This window comes from Temnothorax americanus, unplaced genomic scaffold (assembly GCF_048541705.1).
Source record: "Temnothorax americanus isolate GAGA-0224 unplaced genomic scaffold, ASM4854170v1 Scaffold41, whole genome shotgun sequence".
NCBI lineage: Eukaryota > Metazoa > Arthropoda > Insecta > Hymenoptera > Formicidae > Temnothorax > Temnothorax americanus.
The window spans coordinates 1,111,643-1,133,177 of record NW_027509559.1 but is presented as its reverse complement, the minus strand read 5'-3'; the positions used below and the strand labels follow the sequence as shown (position 1 = coordinate 1,133,177).

The 21,535-nt window shown below is 39.3% G+C and overlaps 2 protein-coding genes across 9 annotated transcripts in view; one reads left to right on the top strand and one right to left on the bottom strand.

Moving 5' to 3' along the window:
- LOC143902901 (uncharacterized) overlaps positions 1-21,535 on the top strand; it is a 230,816-nt gene that overhangs the window by 103,773 nt on the left and 105,508 nt on the right. The window lies entirely within an intron of this gene.
- The window catches only part of Ten-a (Teneurin-a transmembrane protein), a 450,404-nt gene that overhangs the window by 323,383 nt on the left and 105,486 nt on the right, over positions 1-21,535 (bottom strand). For all 8 annotated transcript variants that reach the window (XM_077416125.1, XM_077416128.1, XM_077416124.1 and 5 more), the window contains one exon: positions 14,794-14,829. Coding sequence is in view for 3 of the 8 variants with exons in the window: in XM_077416123.1 (XP_077272249.1) it covers positions 14,794-14,829 (36 nt within the window). In the remaining 5 variants the exon portion in view is untranslated. The remainder of the gene's footprint in view (positions 1-14,793; positions 14,830-21,535) is intronic.

Genomic DNA, 21,535 nt, shown 5'->3' with positions numbered 1-21,535 from the left:
TCTCTCCCCTCTCGTTCGTGTTCCCACACCCTCTTCTCCACCAGCTCCCTTGCTTATCATCCCTGAGTTCCCTCTGAACAACAATTACTCCGCCATATTGTCCGCTATCCTATATCGTAAACGAAAGGTTGGAGGTCGAGTAAAACGAACTCGAAGGATATGAGCGATGGATGGGTGGACGGATAAAGATGGAGCGCCGCCGTAGGATCAAGTTTTTAATCACTCTCCAATGTCAGTGGAAAAAGAAATGCGAGATGTTTCGAGCCGCGCGCGCGCACCCCTGTCTTTTTGCGCTACGTTCTCAGGCGAGACATAAGTATCGTCACTCTTTCTCTCCGTATTGTTTTTCAGATTTATAAAAAAACAGCACGCGTGAATATCAACGGCATTTATTCAGCTTTTTACACACACACACACATACACACACACACACACACACACACACACACACACACACACACACACACACACACACACACACACACACACACACACACACACACACACACACACACACACACACACACACACACACACACACACACATACATCGATCTTTTTATTCTTATCTTAAAAATATAATTAAGATAAATCCATAAATATCTCAATTTCAGGAAGATAAAAACACATAAAACGCACATAAAAACGTATTTTTATTAAATACGTTTAAGACGTAAGTTTTACATATTTCTTTAAGTCCTTGTGTTTTTTTCTTCTTCGATTCGACTCGGTGTGTTCTCTCGCAATATTATCAGCAACCTTAACTGACAGTAGAGGTTCCTTAATATACTGAATGACATACTATTTTGACATTGAGTAATAATAATAATTATCTTGTGCGCTGTAAAGGTAAAGGTAGACTTGAGTCATCTAAGTAAGCCTAGACTCACGCGTTTGCCCTCATTTGCATTGACATCGACATTGACAACATTCTGTGTAATGTGCAACAATTAAAATAAATACGGTCTTGAATGTTTGATGTTATAGCAACCATTTGATGTGCCATTAGTCAGTATTATTCAACAATACAATGTCCTCAATCGTTATCGTCTTATTCGCTTGATTTACTTTATGTGCCTATCCATGGGTAATGCCCGCTACCTTTTCATTCTTGCATCCTTCTTGGTAGTATATCGAATGTTATCTATAAGTATAGAAAATGTAACGGAAATACATTACTTACAATTTATATGTTTATAACGTTCATAATATTCTTTATTATATGCACGTTTTTGTCGTATTAGTAAAATATATGTTCGGATAACTTCTTTGGCATACGATTATATTTTGTTATTTGTATTCGCAAATTGCACATTTGTTAGATTGTTATATGATTATTATCTACAAGCAAGATGAAATCAATACGGATTACCTACATCAGCTTATTTTGTTGTTTTTAAATTTAAAATTGAGACGAAGAAATAATATGACACCGTTAAAAATAGACAAGCTCAACTGGGGGAATGACATTGTCTCTACGTAATGTAACACGGCGAAAGCTTTGAAATGCGATAACGAGTGTCTCGCAACGCTTGCATCGTACTTTGACGTATATATAATGCAGAGTGTAGGTGAAGACAGAACGATAATGATAACCCGGGAATAAGACACAATGGGAACGTCTATAGCATCGAGGGTCTATCTTCGCCTGCGCGTGCACCTGTCAGAACCATCGGCCATTTCTGGCCTTTTGTCATGCCTTCTTATTGCAAGGTGTCAGGCCGTTATATACACGAGAAAATGGCTCGGCACGACTGTCACTCACTCCTGACGTCTGACCCGACTTCGTCGGCGACCGCCGTGGAGGGTGCAGGAACCTCACATTTACGACTGGAAGTGCCGGCACGAGCTAAGACACGTGCAGGAATATCTGCAGCCGTGAAATCGATATTCCGGAACGACGGGGTTCGCATCCGAGCTTTTACGAGCAGCGACGCAGTAAAATACGGCACACAAAATCGTGCACAGCAAGTTCACCCCTCCCCACGAGCGCTCGATTGATCGCGCTCGAAGCGTTTGGTATCCAAAAATTACTTCATCAGTGCACAAGAAATGTCCCCATTCCCTGTCTCGACAAACAAACAACACGTCATGTTACTCAAATTTAAGTAATTAGTCGTATAATTCAGAATATACCGGATGCAGAGTTAAATGTAAGAATTTCTTAACTAAATGCATAGTTATATATAAAAGTATTAATTTTATTGTTATTAACAGTTTTGTGGTAAATCGTGTTTATAATCTATCAAGATTGTTAACCATTTTGGGGAAATTATCGGCGAACGATTACATAAACAGCAACGGATGTTATTGGTGCGTTACTACGGCAAAAATTACTGGTAACCCCATCGCTCGAGTTTCACCCCAGTGCACAGTTTGCAGAGGGCTTCCCGATACTCTATCGGCAAAGCCACCCTTTGCTGCGAACCATCCTTCCTTACCGACTACCTCGAGTAAAACTACCTCGTGTCATATAGGGGTAGGACACCGACGTCGGTACACTACAGGTACACTACAGGGTGCGGGATAATTCGCAGGATATTCCTACCTGTTTTATCCTGCCAGCAATTTTACATCTCAGATATTTATTTGAACATTTACAAAGAATACATGCTTATTATTTTTTTTATAGAGAATCCAATATCAAACTCTTCAATATTTTCATTTCATAATAAATTTATTAGACGATGATTGTTAACGAGCTACAACATTCTGCCGATTCTGCAAATTTGCATTCAGGAAATTTCGATAAAAATTATTGGATAATAGAACTTCTTATTTCAATTATTTCAGCGACGCAATCAATTTATTGGAACTGAAGTACTCAGGAAATGTAACAATCATGCAATCATGCATCTAGATCTTATAAATTATTAACTTCGTTTTATAACAGTTATCAATCGTGTGACAATATGACAATTTTGTTCCGTAATTGTGCCAAATATAAATTTTTAAGTTATTACATAACACCGTTGTTTGGAATGATGCTGTAAATGGTACCATTCTCATGTACGGTCGCATTCTTATGTAAGCAGCATCCCTTACAAAAAAGTATTACTAGCTGGTTAGTAATAAATACTTATTTTGTGTATTAATAATACTAAAATTAAGTATTTATTAGTACTTGAATCACTGTGATCCAAGTATTGCATAGTATTTTATTACTGGTCAGTAATTTATGAAAGTAGTATTTAATACAGGACGAGTATTGAATACTTAGTATTAAATTTCTGATGAGAAAGCATTTAATACTAGGTGAAAAATACTTGTGTAATAAATACTTGTGTTGAATTACTGATGAGTATTTCAATGTTAGTACTGAAGTACTGAACCAAGGATTCCATGTGTAATAAATCACTGGCCAATATTAATACTCAAGTACTGAACTGAATATTCCATGTGAAATTAATCACTGACCAGTACTACAATTTGTATAGAAACATTATAATGGGTGTGTAATTCCTGATAATATTAAGGAAAAAAGATAAAAGTAAGGCACAAATACATTTTATATGAAGGTCTGTACTAATTCGTCGTGATAAAAGTGTACAATTAAGTTTTGAAATAGTACTGAAGATATCATTTTAATATCCAATTCAAAATTTTATTACTCTTTTTAAACTGAATTTGTTTCTTAAGATGATTTTTGAAAAATTATATATTTGTGCTGGTTATGACACATGTAGACTATATATAACACTTACATCAAATTAAGAAGTAGTCTACCACGTAAGGCAGTTGGCTCACGATCCAGAGGTCCCGAGTTCGATCCCACCAAGGTAAGTGTGTTTTTTAAATACGAGAAAATATTTATAATTATAGACTGCAAAATCTCTATTTACCCGATATATCAAATGTATTGCCAATGTTGCTATATATTGGTGATTATGTATAATAATTTTTCTGCTGAATGATCCTAAGAGATGCTTATTGACGAAATAATACCTTGTAATTCTCTTATGTATGAAAATTTTATATAGAAAGATTTTACGTAATAACGAAATGGTAATGAAGGTACATGCATTCCGCGGAAAGCAGTGCATTTAGGAGAACGCATTATATACATATTACCTAGAGATTTTATGCGCGAGATAGTAAATGAGGTCAGACAAATGCAACCTTTTAAAATGTAGTCAGCTGTGAAGGTAATTTGTAAAAAATTAGTTTAAAAACGGATTTTGCGATATTTATTATCATTAATAATGACAATCTTTAAACGCAAGCATGCATAAATATATGTGTTGTGTGTGTAAATCCCTAAAATATAATATACTATATATAAATTCTTAAATATATAAATTATAAAAAATACATAACTACTTTGATTGAAATAACACAAATCGATAATGTAATTACTTTTAATTGGATGACTAGTAATTTGTCCGTTTTCATTCCATTAATAATGGCCATATTAACCGAGTATCAAAATACTATGGAGCGTATATAAATAGCGATTTGGATTTCCACCGAAATGCACGGCGTGTTTGCATGGCATATTCATCACAGTTTTCGTAATATCGAATAAGAGAGGGAACATTACGCTCGCATAAATATAAATAATGTATCAGCTCGAATGCTTTATCCAATCATCTTGAATGCTGCGGGATATTTGGAAATCATTGCACGTTTCATCGCTATAGAACATCTAGGGTCGGTCACCCAGAATGTCATCTATATAAGTTTCGCATATTCCTCTCACATTTCGAAAATCTCAAGAGCCCAAAGGGTCCACGAATCCTTTTTCCACCATCCGCGGTGCTCCCGGTATCGTTCTGGATTTCCATCCGGCATCGTGGATTGTTTTCGGTCAACCTGGGTAGATGGTAGAAAAACGCGCAGACTCGACGCGCGCCATATTGAAATTTACATACGTATCCGATGTACATAAGGTGTACCTATCGGCGTGTGTACCTATATTGGCGGTGGAGTGGGAAAGGTCTTAGGGTCTCTATTGGATTACAGAACAAGCGGCTAGCACTCAAGCCCCGCAACCCCCCGTCTTGCTCGGGGCAAAGTAGTTTAGCTTTGGAGTATAGCCTTACCCATCTATAGCCTTAGCTTGCCTGTCCATCCGTTACGTTATGTATCCAAGATCCACCCTAATATCGTGTATCGCTCTTTTTCTTCTCCTTTCGTACCTCCGTCTCTCTCCGTTCTTTTGTGCGTCGCGCGCACGTGACCGTCCCATACAGGTAAAGAAAATAAAGGAGCGGCTCCTTCATCCCGATCTGCACCTTTATAGGGCACGTGTGTATACGAGTGAAAATAGTCCATCCCGTCGAATCGTGTGTGTACCTCGTCTTTCCGGATTTTCGTCCGAAGACTTTTTTCTCAATACGTTCTCGTAAAGATGTTACCCTCAAGTTTGCTATGTATTAAATTTTACCAGTGATAACATCAAATCTTTAAAAGTAATACGTTTTTTTATTTACATAATGAATTTAGACTTTTTTTAAGAATCTCTTACATGAAAAAGATTACAATAAGGATATTTATCAAATAAACGAATTAGCATATATTATGATTCGAATTATATCAGATCAAGGTAACGGGAATAAATTACAACTGCGTTTATTTTAATATGAAAATAAAACATCGCAATATAGAATTCTCTGCTCAGTGAGTAATATATATCATTATTATGCCGACCTCGCGACTCACGTTAGCGATTTGAAGCACATGTATATATATACTTGGGCATTTTCGTACAATTCGTCAGCGGACGTGCGTCTCGTCGTTGTTTCGCGCCACAGAAATATCATTGCTCGCAGGTAACGAACACCGCGGCATCGTGTTACGTCGTTAAATTAGCGATGCTACTTTCCGTTCCGACAGGAAACAAGTTGCCACGGTTGTACCGGATTTACGTTTTGCAGCCAGCGGCCACGCGCGTTACACGGTCACTAGCAAACAACGGGTACAACTTGACCCAAATACTCGAAATCGTTCCCGTCTGTCGGACAGAGGCTAGATATGGAAGTTGGAGAACATTGGTACGCCGGCGGCGCGGTCGCGGGGTGTGTATTCGTATGTATGTACACTTGCGCTTGGATAGCGGAGAGCGCGGTGTTATTAAAGTAGTAAATTTCATCCTCGCCAGGATATGGATTAGATTCCGCGTATATGCTCGCCGGCCCGAAACGACGGTACGTCAGAAAACAAAGTAACGTCCTATTGTTTCAAAGAACAAGAGGGCCGAGAGCCACTCTGGCGTGCGCCGGCACAGCTATTATTATGCCACCGTGATATTGGGTCAGCTCGCAGGGACCTGTTAAAAGAAAAGAAGAAAAAAGAAGAAAGAATCCGTTCGTAATGGGGTGATCCATCATCGGGGGGCAACAAAACGGGAAAGAGCCAACGAATACTCCAAATTGCATTCTATGGAAAGGGATTTTGAACGATCGATAAGGTCGCGAGAGACGATATCAACGTAATACTTGTAATTCCGCTCGTCGTTCTTCGGATTTCTCTGGCTCTGTTCGTATATCGCGTAAACTTGGATCATAGTTTGCGATAGTTTCCGAAGCAAACGTTCGTGCGCGCGCGCGTGGGAGAGCCCACGGAAATGTTGCCGGGTATATCTGCATACTTAATTACAGTGCGAGTGAGATTCACGTAAATCGGTCGCGATCGAGAAACTGCATTATTAGCTGCATTTATTAACTATACGTATTTATTGACTAGCTGTATTTATTGTCTATATTATCAGCTACACTTTTTTATATTTAAAAACATTTTATTATTTTTTTACAAAAATAGATGCATATAAGAAATGGGGTTTATTTTAAAGTTAAATTGTAAGTAACATTGCTAAAATGACGATATATACTGAATTTTTTTCGGAAACCATTATCAAACGACGGGCGTTTGTATCCAAAAGTTTCAGGATGGGTTAGTCCATCGGACAAGGAACTGGCGGTGGGCCAGCTCATTAAGAGGAACGTTCTTTTTAGCTCGGACCCTCCGAAAGGCCATTTTGGTTCAGTGGATGTATATGCACGCACATAATCACTTCTGCGATGGTCACGCTCAAGATACTTTAGACATCGAAGAAAAGGTCATCGGGCAAAGCGCCAATTTCAACGAAGCCGCGACACCACATCGTGGTCCTTAACCATCTAACAATGTTATTACTTTCATGATTTAAAATATAATATTTCAAATAGTACAATAAGTCTGTCTGTATTAGCGTGAAGTATAATTATTTCTGTGCGATGCTCTTGTAACAGAATATTTTTAAAATAATGCATTAATTATAGCTGCAAAACTATCGACAAGATAACGCGATAATAATATTCAGAATATTCTTTTCGTGATTAAAATTTTTTTCTAAATACCGGATTTATATATGTCACACTCTCGCAAGTAATCCAAAATAGGAAGAGAGAATGATCGTTTCTCTACGGTTCACAAATTCGCGGAATATCGTGCTCCAAATGCGTAACGCAATCGCGATGGTTAATGTCACGCAGTGTTACGCGCTTAATCTACGATCACGGTGCGGCTTATCCTCTTAATGCACACGACGTCTGCTTGGAGGTCCTAGGGACCCCACTCGATTCGGGATTAGATAGCGGCTGACTGCTAACACCTACGGTTACTCGCTACGGCGTTATCCGTAATTGGAAACTTCCGTATAATTATCCGCTCATGGCTTCTTGTCCGTCCGCATACGCCGTGGCTGGAGCACGATAAAGCATCCTCGTCTGCTGGCTGTTCCGGTAACCATCATTAATGCGATTCGCTCGGTCGGCTACGAGTGTCGTCGTTTCGAGTGGCCGTGCGCCAATGTCGGGCGTAACGCCGCGAACGTGCATTCGGTTAAAGCGCTTTTGCGGCTGCTGTGGCGTAATCGCTGCCACAGGATCCGATTGCGGTTGTTTCGTCGAACTGAGGCAGGTAGGTCAGAAGATTCCTGGCACGTTCATAGATTTTATTGATCCTTGGTCATCGCGCTGCAACTTTCGTCGCTAGAATGCAATTGTCTGTCAACATCAGTGCAACTGGTAAATTTAATCCATCAGCGATCGCGTAGGTACGCGAAGTACGCATGATCACGTGAATATTCTTTGTTTCTTGTTCTTAAATAATAACGATGATTTTATAATCGATTTACAGCAATCGATATGATCAACGTAATCGACGACATGCACGATTGTTTGAGCATCCATCATTTTTAAATCTATACATGATAAACAGCCGAGAAATAACACGTACGTGATTGAAAGAAATAAAAGGAATTGGATTTAATCGATGCTAGTGCCACTTAATATACACTCCTAGTGGTGCACGATCGGGAAGCGGATAAAAGGCGCGAGAGCTTTCTCGAGAACGCCGTTAGCCGCGGGCCACAGAGCGGGATTGAGGTTTTATTGATCTCAACGAACCTGTATTTTCGAGCAAGCTATAACCCCAGACAACACACGACATTGCTTTTTACCAGATTTCTCTCCTCGGCGTTCTCGATTCACGCGTTATCCGCTTCCGCGCACAATTTATTCGCGGCCTTTTCACCAGGCGCGGCAGCATGGCAGCATGGCAACCAATGTCCTTTAGAATAGGCGCGTTCTCCCGCCTATCCGTCGAATCCTCGATAAATTCGAGATAACGGCTCATCGCGTTTCCGTCTTATAACGCGATTCGAACGGTCTATTCTCTCCTGCGCCCCATCCCGTGTACCAAATCGATCCAGGGACAATGTTCGTCGAGCGAACTGACGGTTCGAAGCGAAGGGGTCTCGTTTAATATTACATTACGTCGCGGCTGCGAAAACATATACTACATACGATACAGTTCCTTCCAGGAAGATCGGAGCGGAAGGCATTTTCATTCGCTTCTCACGATAGGGTCCGTTGACGAGAGAGAGGAAATGTGCACGAAACGGAGTAGCATCCGGTCCCCGGTCTCTATATTCTGGTGGCGTTCAGCGATGACCGCCCTCCGATAACGTTTGGACACGTCCAACGTCGGAATTCCCGCCGAAGTCTCCCCCGAATCGACCGCCGCCACCTCGATATCCAACGTCGGCGTAGCGGCAAGCCGTTATTTCACGCCGTGAGGGGCAACGGCAAAGGGGAAGGGGAGGAAGGGAGTGGACGACCCTGTGGCACGATGGCGGGCGGAAAAATTCTCTCTCGAGCGCTCCTCGCCGGCCATTAATTCTATTGTCCTTCCGATCACACGGTATCTATTATAGTCGGGCTTTGTTCTCCGAGGACCTTACGAAAAAGTTGCGACCGAGCAATTCATTCGAGAGTCGGCGGGCTTACCGCGAGATAATAAATCGTACGGTGCGGCACGACGCGGCGCGTCGTTTGCCTTTATTGCTCCTCGGTAAGTCGCGCGAAAAAGTAACGCCACGAGTTTTGGGCACGTGCAAGTGCGCGCGGGCGCGCTTGCAAGTATACTTACGTCGGCGATCGCGTTTCCGCCACATCGAACGCGTATTTCCTGAATTGCCTTCGCGTTGCGAGCGCTTTTCTCGAACGTCGAAATTGTACGCCAGGTGTGGCGGGAAGTGGTTAATAAATGTGTCGTAATATTGGCGTTTCTAATGGGTATAATGTTAAAAATAACGGTAACGTATATAAAGCAATTACTGCAATGTGATTATTTTTATAACTATATATGCTGGAATTAGTGGAATTATTTTTCACACTCCGTATCACTTGTACCATTTGCAATAAATTTCGCGGAATTTAAGCGAAACATTGATTTCGATACGCTTAACATTTGCAACCGCTGACAGAGGAACGCGTGTTTAAATTCACTTGTAGCCGAACTGTCAACAGCTGTTTGTTAAAAAAAAGAAAAGCCATCGAAAAGCAATGCCAAGTTTCGGCCGCAACAATGTTTCGCGAACGCTTGGAAAATAAATGAAAATACTGAACATCGACCAAACGCGTTTATGGGAAGTAATGGAAAAAAAAGAACGAATTTTTTACCGGTACGTTTGTGACCTAATTCCCATTTAACATTTTAAAGTGCCACGACTCTTTTAACTCCATTACAAGAACGATATTTAATTAACGGGGAAAAAATGTTGAATAGTTTCGCCGTAGTTAGCCCTGAACTTTCCAACGTAGACCGAGAAATGTAAGAACCGCGCGCAAGTCGGTCGACTCTTAAAATGTCCACGGACCGAACATTTGAAAGAACTTTATAAATGCTTTAGCGATTGTACTCTCGCACTCTGTGTCGTGGTGTTGTACACCTTGAATTTTACACGTAAAACTGCATGTCCGTGTCTTTTAACAATCGGAAAACCACACCGACGTAAAATTTTACAAACCGATATAAAAGTGCGCGAATCAAAATTTCCCTTTTACCTCTTTTTTGCCGACGTTTTTCGGAATATACAGCTGGCTAGAAAATGTGTCGCTCTCTATACCAGTATGCAACTGTGTAGATGAGAAGTAACTTTACGTCACATCTGTTTTGAAGACTTTTTATACAAAAATATAATGTAAGTGTTTCATATATTTTTGCTTCCTGATCTTGATACATAAACAAGTAACTGAGGTTTAATCTTGCAAGAGATCATTAAACACTGTTGAATTCATTCTGCACTCTTTTTTTTTAACTAATTGGCTGTTCGTAAAATATTTACATATTATTCTCCATTTGGAGCGCGTCGTGATTGCGAAAATACGCGGAATTAGAGGATGATTCGTCGAGAAAAGTTACCGCCACCATGCTATTCTTCTTCCATTTTAACCAATCAATTTCCTTCGTCGTCTCGCTCCCGTCCTTCCTATCCGGCCGAGTCAATTTAATTCTGATTAATTACGTTTTAATTAATACAAACGCGTTTTCCGAATCTTAGGCCGAGTCTGCGGGCTGGGGCAGGGGCTTGCAAACGGTACGGCTTCTTTTTGTATTTACTTCTCCGCTTTTATCTTGAATGAAATCGAGGCAGGGGGGTTGTCTCGGAAATCCGAATGAAAAGACGAGAGTGACTCTTCAATCCGGAATCGGGTTTTTCCTGCCATAGCGGATTAATGGAAAATAATGGCCGGTAACGCAGAATTGCGGTCGCGGAATCTCGTTATTTCCCTGTCGGAAATCCGTCGTTCATATTTATTTGTGACAGAACTGTTCCGGTACAAATATGCTGAATTCTGTCCGATAATTGCCTGAACACGACGACTACAATCGTTTCGTATCGTGTCACATTTGTAATTTTTCTGCTGTCACCGTTAGAGAGACAGGAGTTATATATCTATTAGAGGTAAATCGAGACAAATTTAATAAATGCGATTTAATCGGAAATTTCCCTCGCGCGAATAGCTGAGTCGAGGATTTGACTCCGATTCAGGATTGTACGCTTCAGAGTAAGAGAATCAGAGTTAGAGAATGGAGAAAGAAACAAAGAAGCTGAAAATCTCCTGATAGATTGCTGCACGGGAAAGAGCATACAATAGTGACAATTGCGATATTGCTTTAGACCGAGTTATGCAGCGGGAAATTATGAAGAGTATCACGATTTTCATTGAAAAATTCTTCAAGTCTGGTGTACTGGTAATTGTATGTCATATCATATCCATGAAATTTGTTTTATGTCAACTGCGGTTACGTGACCATCAAAAAATATTAAATTATTCCTTCGTGAATCTTCGTGTTACGTACGCAATTCTGCTTATATTACCGTAAATCTGGCTCATATATCTCGTTTCGTTTAACCGTACCTTGCGTTTAACCAGAATAAACGCGCAATACGTTTGCTTAATATCCGCGCAATTGCGAGTGTGCACTTTTAAGACTCATCTCCCGTTTCTTGCATTAGTGAATTTCTCCGCACCAGTAGATAAAATCACGTCATAACGATATTCAAAAGTTGAGCGCTCCGAGCTGTAGTAATAATTGTTCATATAGCGAAAATGTCCGCGCTCCTCTGTTCGGAGGCGGACGATCTTCTTTATCTCGACGACGCCGACGGTGCGGCACAGTCGGTTATCGCAGAAGAAAACGCATGCGGCAACTGCTCCACCTCGAGATTTTCCCCGGGCTGAGAGACGCGGAAAAACATTCTTACAAAAGAGACTCATCGTCTTGCAGCTGCAGGTAACGTCGCCGGTCTGCTGCGGTGCCTCCCCAAGATAATGTTAATATCCAGCTCGGTTTTGTAATTGGCAATTATTTTAGCTTAGTCCGCTCTTTGTTCTCCGACGTTATCCCGGCGACAGTGCTCGCCCGGATTCCCCGAAGAATCCTCGAATGTGCCTGCAGCTGCGCCCTTTACGCAATCACTTCGAGGCTAAGCCGCCGCGCCGTCGCCGACTCGTATCCCCGGGGCGGCCTGGAACTTCTCTTTAACGCGAAACGTACGTCCCATTTTCCGTTGAATCTCTTACTGCCAACAGACGCCGAGAAAATTCGGGATCAGGATTTTCCAGGCGACTCTCTTCTTCCGCCGTCGAGACTTAAGACGGTAACGGGACGAATATTTTCGCGAACGTTATCGCGAACGGCCGCGCCGCGGCCGGCGACGTTCGTTCGTTGCGAGCGACGCGTGTCCACCCACAAGGAAGACGGATAGTCAAAAGCGGCATCGAGATCACGGCCACGACATGGGCGCGTTTTAACGGTAAATGCGAGGCGTGGCTTCCGGGACTTTCAACGTTACGGCGTGCGTTATCGAGAACAGGCATAAATCCTGAGCCTCGACTGGCCGCGAATGAGCGCGAGGAAACGCGCGTACACCCCTGGATCTCTGTCTCTTTCTATCTCTCTCTCCCTCTGCGGCGTACGCGCGCACAAAAGCGAAAGGTTATTAACGAGCCTAGATTAAATCCGATAACACGCCGCGGCGGTATCTTTTGGCTCATGGCGATGCACGAGGTGCCCTTTGCCGGCGGCGCGCACACCATCCGGCCGCTTCCCTCGTTATCCATTTTCACCGTTAACGTTTAATGCATTCCCCGAGCGGGACTGGCGCGCAGGCGCGCACCCCGTGTGCCAGTCGCCTTGGCTCCACAAATTTTGCAAAACACACCGATATAAATCGTTTGATAACGCGCATGGCCCTGGGCGTCGATATATACAACGCGCGGGAGTCGACGGCAGGCAGGTGGAGCAGGGTACGGAGGATACGGGAAAAGGGAAAGAGAGAAAGAGGATGGGTCAGCTGGAAATTTGGCGATACGCCAGGCGGCACCGACGCGACGACGCCGACGCTACGAAATGCGCGTTCCCGCACCAGCCGGTGCATCGCGTCGCCCGGCCGACCGAACGTGTCGGATGACGTAGCCGATATCGCTAATTGCAAAAACTACCGCCACGGAACGGGAACATCGCCCGCAGTATCCAACATCGTACTTTTTAACCCGCGCTAACCCGTGCGCGTCGCGTCCGGTCCGGTTTTGGAATTCGATGCTATCGCGGGTAATTTAGACGTTTCTTTTAACGCGAAACCGCAGCACCAGCAATGTCGCTCGTGTCGATGTGCAGAATTTCACTCGAAAACTTTTCTAATATCCATTCACGCCGGCCCGTTAGACATGGTTTCCAACTGACAGGGCTATGTACTCGACGATATAGCGTTTGAATATTTTGGCGTTACTTTCAATTAATATGGATATAAAAAAGAAAAACAGAGAGAGAAAGAGAGAGAGAAAGAACTGTACGAATATATAATAAAAAGATTTAAAAATTTTCAGCCAGTAAAAATTCATATCGCACACAGTGAGATAGAAAAATATGAAAGCATCGTAAAATGTATCGGACTTATTCAAACGAATAATAATACATTTTTTAAGGGAATATTAAATAAAATATAGAATCGTGACTGTGAAAGATATCAAAATTAATTCATTCAAATAAATTCACGTTCGCGTTACATTCACTATGAATTTCAATCTTTGGAATGGCAAAAAATCCGCGGTGAGGCTTCGTCAAGAAAACGTTTCCAAGGTCTGTGCAGCGGTGCGGACACTTACGACAATTAAGCATTTCTCCTACAGGATCCACAAAACTCTCTTTCCGAGAAAAAAAACTAAATAAATAGAGAACCGCGGTAGTTCGTCTTGCACGGAGTTGGCCGCGAAGGACGAGGTCGATGTGGATACGCGCGGCGCGGCGGTTGGTAGTGCGAGGGAGCTTGTGCAAACACAAAAGCTCACGGCTGAAGATAAACAGTGAGACTGTAAGCTGCAACATACCTTCGGGCATTGCGCGGTAGGTAGGATAGAGGAAGAGCCGTAGAAGGAGAGAAATACACGGACGTTGTGAGCTCCTTTCGAGGAAACCGGGTGAGGCGGGGAGGGGAAGTAAGACGCACACGGAGAAAGCCCTGGCGAAAAGAGCCACCTATAACGTTGACACCTATACCTAACAGCCGAAGGCACCTCGCCTCTTCCGTGAGAAGGTCCTCTGTAAACTTACGACATTAAACCGTCTGCGGAATAAACTCTCGTCTTAACAGCGAAAGTATACATGACGTAATTTACTTTGTTTCTTTGCTGCGGTTCGCGCGCGACTTTTGCGTAACGCAGGAATGCCTGCAACATTCGTCATGAATCTTCCCAAGTTTTAAATTTGTACCCATATTCCAGACTGCGAATTTTCGCTTGAACGGAATTGTCGAATAAAAACGTCGCTCGTAAAGCATAGATGAAAGCTGCGATTGCGCTTCATCACGCTTTAACACGCAATACGTAATAAAATTTAAATTATATAACATTAATAACATGCATGCATAATCTGTTAATAACATGAGTAGGACATTTAATAGATATGAACCAATTTTGATGTGGCTATTATGTCATGCAATGTTTAAAATATCTTGCAGCTTACCTGTTGTTGTTTCCGTTGGATAGATCAGAAATTGTCCTGCAACAAACACAAATATTGCTAATTAATGATTACTAATGTAACTAATAATGAATGCAATTATGCCATTTCACACTGGATATTGGAAATAATAACGTAATTAAATTTATTAACCGAGCTGACTTTCCGTTTTAATAATACAATATATGAAACAAACGAAATATGATATTAACTGTAAATTGTATTATTTTTAACGTGCTTCATCATGTTTAGTATGATATGACTTTAAGAAATATATTTATATATATCTACCATTTTTTTATTTTTTAATATATATTTATATTTACAGTTTTCTTTTTTTTTCTTTTAACGGAGCAATTAAAATACCTTCGAGATAGAATACCTTTGAAAACAATAATGGGTAAAAGTATATTTTGTATATAGCAGTTAATCTAGCTTGCAGTCTTAACTTGTAACTGGGTTAGCGGACGCGTGCTCATCGCCCGTGACAGAGGTTTGCACTTCAAAACTACGTGACGTGGCTTACGTTCGTGCTGCGTATTCTCGGAAAAGTGACGCGTTGGTCATTACTTGCAGCCACGAGTACTACTCGATGGGGAATAATTAATTCAAGCAATGTCATTAAAAGTACAGCGAAAGTTAAAGTGCGCTAAATGACACGTTTATCTCGGTAAGTTTGTCAAAACGACACTCTCGTCGCGATAAAAATAACTCGTAGATGGGATGAACGCGCAATTATGAAATTGAATAAAACATATGACCTCATTAAAGAGATATGAGAGAGTGAGTCGTTTATACAAGGTGGTCCTTTCGTGAGAACAAGTATTAGATAAGTACCTAAATTTAATATATGTTAAATATACAGTAATAAGGGACATGTGTACGAAAAATCAAGTGAGGTTACCGACACTTTACAAGAAATAAGTCATTCTAAATGTGCGTTCGCGGAGCGTGCCATTGTCATTCTATCCTTGTTTACATCTAACGAACGAGAAAGATAGAACGATGCAAATCGCCACGGCCGAGGTTTTCAACGAATAATACATGTACTTAGCGATCAGATGAATACATTATTCATGTCTTAAAATATTCTCTGAAGTTTCCAGATTTCGTACATACCTTGAAAATAAGGGCTTGCCGAATATTTTGCTCTGATATATGAGGTTAAATAAGTAGTGGATCCACGCGCATATTGGCTTTACTCGTACTGTCATGCCTGACCTAACATAAATCGAGTCCAACCGCACTACTATTGTGATATTTTTTTAATTAGTAAATAATTAAATACGATTAACGCGTGCGTGTAAAATCATGTTATATTATTATAATTATTGGGATGTTGTGTAATGTTTGTCACTGTTTGTTTTCAATTACCTCATGACGGACTGTTACTTGACTAACTAGGTCCGCGAAAGGACCACCTTAAAATAATTAACGACAAATAATCAATAGGTATGCGGATGGAAATGAAATAAAAAGGAATACGGTAATATAACTTTTATACACACAGCACACAGCTGATAGTCGCAACGATTACCCATCGAATTTATCACGAACGTATCTCTCGAGACCTGCATGTGTCGGGTTCGTGTATATAATTTATTATCACTTCGCGTTACTAAAAATGCCTTTACTGATTCATTCGCAGACGCATAAAAACCACGCCGTCATACATTACTCCATGGAGACTCTTGTATCCACTTTACGCACACACAATCAACTCCCCGCTATAAAGCGGACCTCAACCTGGCAATATTTTTCCCTCCATTTTTGCGTTTCACAACTTTAAGCATGAATATAAAAGGCAGCAAGAAGTCTCGGGAACTTCATCACTATATTCTTTCATCAACTTGTTATCTCATCAAACATTTTACGACATTCTGTTTCGGTAATCAATTTTTCTACATTATATTTTTCGCAAACTTACCGCATATTTAAAGGTCGAACGTAATTACGATAGGTTTTTGCTATCGCAGTTTCGATATTCGGGACCCCTAACTGGAATATCTCCCTAGCCCTCATTTCACTATAATTACATGACTTCATGGACGAAGTTTCTGTTATTGTGTGTGAAATGGCGTGTACGGATATAAATAAATTTCGTTCGTAGCATTCAGTGGGGCCAAGAAGTCTAAAGCTAACTGAAGTTGTACCGAGTTTGAAACTTGCTCCACGAAGCACAGAAGCAGTAAAATCTTGCACAATGCGTTACAGGGTGTAGGGCTCCCTTGTTAAAGATTAGTACGATTCTAGAAAAGCTCTTCGAGAGTGAATGAAAGACACGAACGGGGATATTGTTTTCTTGTCGCGTGCTTCGAACTAACTTTGAGTGGGTAACAGAGTGGGTAACAGAGCCGAGTAGAAGCAAGATATCGCTAAAGGGTGAGCCATTCTAAGATCAATAAAAGAGAATTCTAATCAAGAGTAGGAGTACACTAAAGTAATAATGTTACAAAAAAAAGACGTATGCGTTACAATTAATAGGTTTGAAACTTGCGCATATTCATGCTGATGACATTTTCACACTTGGATCGGAATATCGGAGGATTGTAATAAATATAACGATCCGCGGATTATGTGAGATCGTTATAAAACATTTGTTTTTATTACTGTTTCTTGAGGAAAATTTTTACGTTGATATAAATTAGACAAATTGAAATAGGCGTTATTAATAGCATTTTATAATTACAACCTTAATACTTTTTGATAAAAAGGTATTGCGATCTTTCCACCAAAAGGACATTATAATCCTTTCTGAAAATTAATAAAATAAATAATAAAATCTGTATATCTTGCAAAAAAATAAAATATTGGAAGATTATAATTTAATGTTATAAAATATTTATGATTTGTGTAAAATTTGTAAACATTTGTGCAATGATCTGTGCGTGAATTTTTAAATTGATATATTATTTTATTATATTAATTATATAATAAATTATTTATGCAGATATTCCAAAATGTTTTTATGTTTATCATAATTTTTGTATAGTTATAATAAATAATTAATAACGTTTGCATTTGATAAATGTATGCATACATGTTTATTTTGAAAAGAATAATTAATATTGATATACATTTTGCAACAAGAGCATTGACCGTCGCCTGTAATTACGAATACAAACGCTCCATTTATTTTTATCCATTACGTTAAACGCGTACGTCTTTTTCTGCTGATGCGGCGCGTGCTGCAAACGGGTGCAAATCACCCTGTTAGAGCGATTAATTGGGTCAAAATCATTATCGGTCTCTCCGCTGATATAATTAATGATCGCGACTTTGAGCAGTTAACTTCAATTACTGGATCTATGCACCGCATTCATTATTGCACTTACTAACTGTACACACACACGCGTCTAGACATAATCTCATTAATACTAGAAGATGACGTTAGAGTTACGGCGCATTTATTTAAGCTACTCCGTGTAATTCTAGAGATATATATAACTTGTAGGATCATATCCGTGGTAATGATCTTACAGCTTACGTGAGATAACATGGCAAAAGAGAGAATTCAAAAAGGAACTGGAAACTGGACGAAAGTATCAGAGAGAAATTATTTTTAAATAAAGTTCAGTTTTACTCATGCTATTTTAACCTATATGATTTTATTTGATACATAAACACCTGTGAGGTATAAATTTGAAATTATTGTATTATTAAATTTTTTTCGCATATAAATAAAAATGAATCAATACATAAATCTTTTATGTTACGATGTGCGGTTGTGTAGAACAAATTTGTTTCTCGGGGAACGCATATAGCATATATATATATATATATATATATATATATATATATATATGTTTCAGAATTTAATAAAGCTAGAATAGCACACGAGAGCAATATAAAACAATCGGAATAAAATAATTTTCTACCAGCTAGCTCTGGGAAATTTCATGGAATGGTAGGTTACCGATACACGGAATACGTACGAGATACGCGCATTAAGAGATCAATATTTGATGTTGCGACGATCAATAAATGAACGCATTGTTTTCTGAAACGTATTTTCATTGTTTGTTTCGCAGCTCGTTGAGTTTGTGAGCGTTTTATCGTTAATGGAAGCGCGAGAAATTTGGGCTGGCACGTTTTCATGCGCATATATCAATGAGCATAAGGTATCCCCCAGCTAAGTCTGTCGTATCGACAGAAAGAATTCCGTTCAGGTTGCATTCGGACGGCATTTACGTGCAAAGCGTACGCGTTCATCATTCTTCTCGGAGTTTTTCGTATCGTCCCCCGTCTTACGTTGATGTAGTCAGAAGGCAGCGTGTTCTACACACAAAACAACCTTGTCCCGGCAACATTCCGGCGCACGTACACCCCCCGGCCCCGGTACGATACCCCTTTACCCAGGAGCTCGACGAGGAACGCGAATGCTGGGTTTCGTTCGCAGTGGAAAGGCTGGAAGAGGGGTTGGGTCTCCAACAACTTGAACAACTTCACAATAGCCCCGGCCTTTGCACGCCACTCGCGAAATAAACTTTACCCGCGTAACTTTAAAATTGATGATCGTGTCGCCGACACATGTAAGAGTGTCCGAGGGAGAAATATACGATGTCCGTCAATGACAGTTTATCGACGTGGCTTCATGCATACCCAGCATATACGTTGATGATCGACTAATCGCTATTATCGCACATATATAAGCTTCCACTTGTTTTCATAATTGGTATTATATAAAGGATATGTTTATGAAAATCATATGAAAGAGAGAGAGGGGGGGGAGAGAGAGAGAGATGTGTAAAAGCTTTTTTAGCTGGTCGATTTTTATTACAATGCTCGAGGATACTTCTCTACAAAACAGAAGTATATAGCAGCTACAAGTTCTCCACTGGTTGTATGACCAGCGAGAAAATTTCAGATGTGCCCAAAATAGCAGCTGGGCTATCGGACTATTTATGTCCGCTACATTTGGTTTGGTTTCATTGTTGCGAAAGCGTAACTCGCCGCGCTGTACTTAGATGCAAAAACATGTGCATTTCAATGGAATCTGAATCAAAGTTGAAATTTGGAACGGACAGTCATGTGACAGTCATATGATATGTAAATGTATCCTTCCCGTTTGCTGTTACATAAATGATGAAAGAAATGTAGAACGTGTCGCGGCTTTAATTTCCGCAAATTTGGAGATATCGAGCTATTTCTAATTTTATTATATTTTTCAGTCTTTTTTTTCTACCCCTATTTCATATATAATTCTTTAAGATTTGGTTGATTAGACTCAGCTTTATACGTGATCAAAGGTCCCTAATTTTTAGAAAAATGTTTGTAATAGCTTTAACTTCTGTAAATTTTAAGATATGGTAAAAAGGTTTTATGCAAGTAGAAACCTTTGCTCACAAAGTTTCCTCTATATGAGGAAGCCAAAACAAATAGAGGAAGCTTTGTGAGCAAAGGTTTCTACTTGCACACTTAAAAACTATGAGGAAGCAATGTGCAGGTTTCTACTTGCACACTTTTACTTGTTAATTATATTTTTCTGTTATATTTTCTAATAACATAATATCTTATAAAAATCTTATAAACTTTTTTTCATTCGCAGACAGCTACAACAATGTAATAATTTATTATTGAAATTCTCATACAATATTATATAATAATTATTGAAATATCGATTGTATTTAAAACAAGACCTTTATTGTATTTAATTCATTAGATATTTCTTATCATCTCTCCAATTACGACGCATTTAATAACAATTTCTGAATATTTCAATCATAATAATTTACGACAAATTCTTAGACGTTAGCTTACGTCAGTAAATATTGATTGTCTTGCATTTGTTTAGATAATGGCTTAGAAAATTAAACAAGCGATTAGCTTCTGCACTTCAGCAATAAAATTTATTTGAAATAAATTTAACATTTAATTTTTCTTTTCGTGATTTAAAATACACCGCAACAAAACGTGGGATAACAAATTGTCTATGTATTTTTACATATACAATTCCACAACCAATATGTAGAATATTTTATGACGTGTATAATTATGACGTATATAGTTTTTAAATTATAAGCAATCAAAGTTGATCAATAACATTGTGTAAAGTTCAGGCTTGTATTCATACACAAGCATCGATCTGCTATTGACTCTCAGCTAGAATTATGTTAAACATATAATCGATATGTACTGGCCAACTCTATAAGATGATCTATCTATGAAAAAGATTCTTCTTCAAGACAAAATATATTTTTCAGGCTTTATTTTATTTAAAATGATATAAATTATCGATGAATATGGATGAATAAGCTATAAAAAGATTAAATTGACAATTTATAAGAATAAGTATAATTAATAATAATTAAATATAATCATTAAATAAGTTAGTTAAAATACGCTACGTATAATATAAAATACGCTATGAAATATTTCCTGCTTTCCTCTACTCAAGCTTGCGGTATATGAATATTGAAAATTCTTGATTTTATTTTTTGCATCAATTCATATAACATTAGTGACATGAAATAATGTTTAATTAAAGACCCAAAAGATTATTAAAAAATGTATACAATTAAAATTCAGTATTGCATGGCACAAGTAACATGTTTTGTATAAACAAATTCCGCAGATGTAAACATGCATTATTAATGAATAATCAATATAATATAATTTTTCTTTATTCAAATCGAACGATGCGTATATTAATTCATTGATCCGAAAATGATGACAAAATCATATTTTCTTCATACCTCGGTCGAAAGTACGTACTTTCGTCCCTAATAGCAAGGACGAAAGTTTA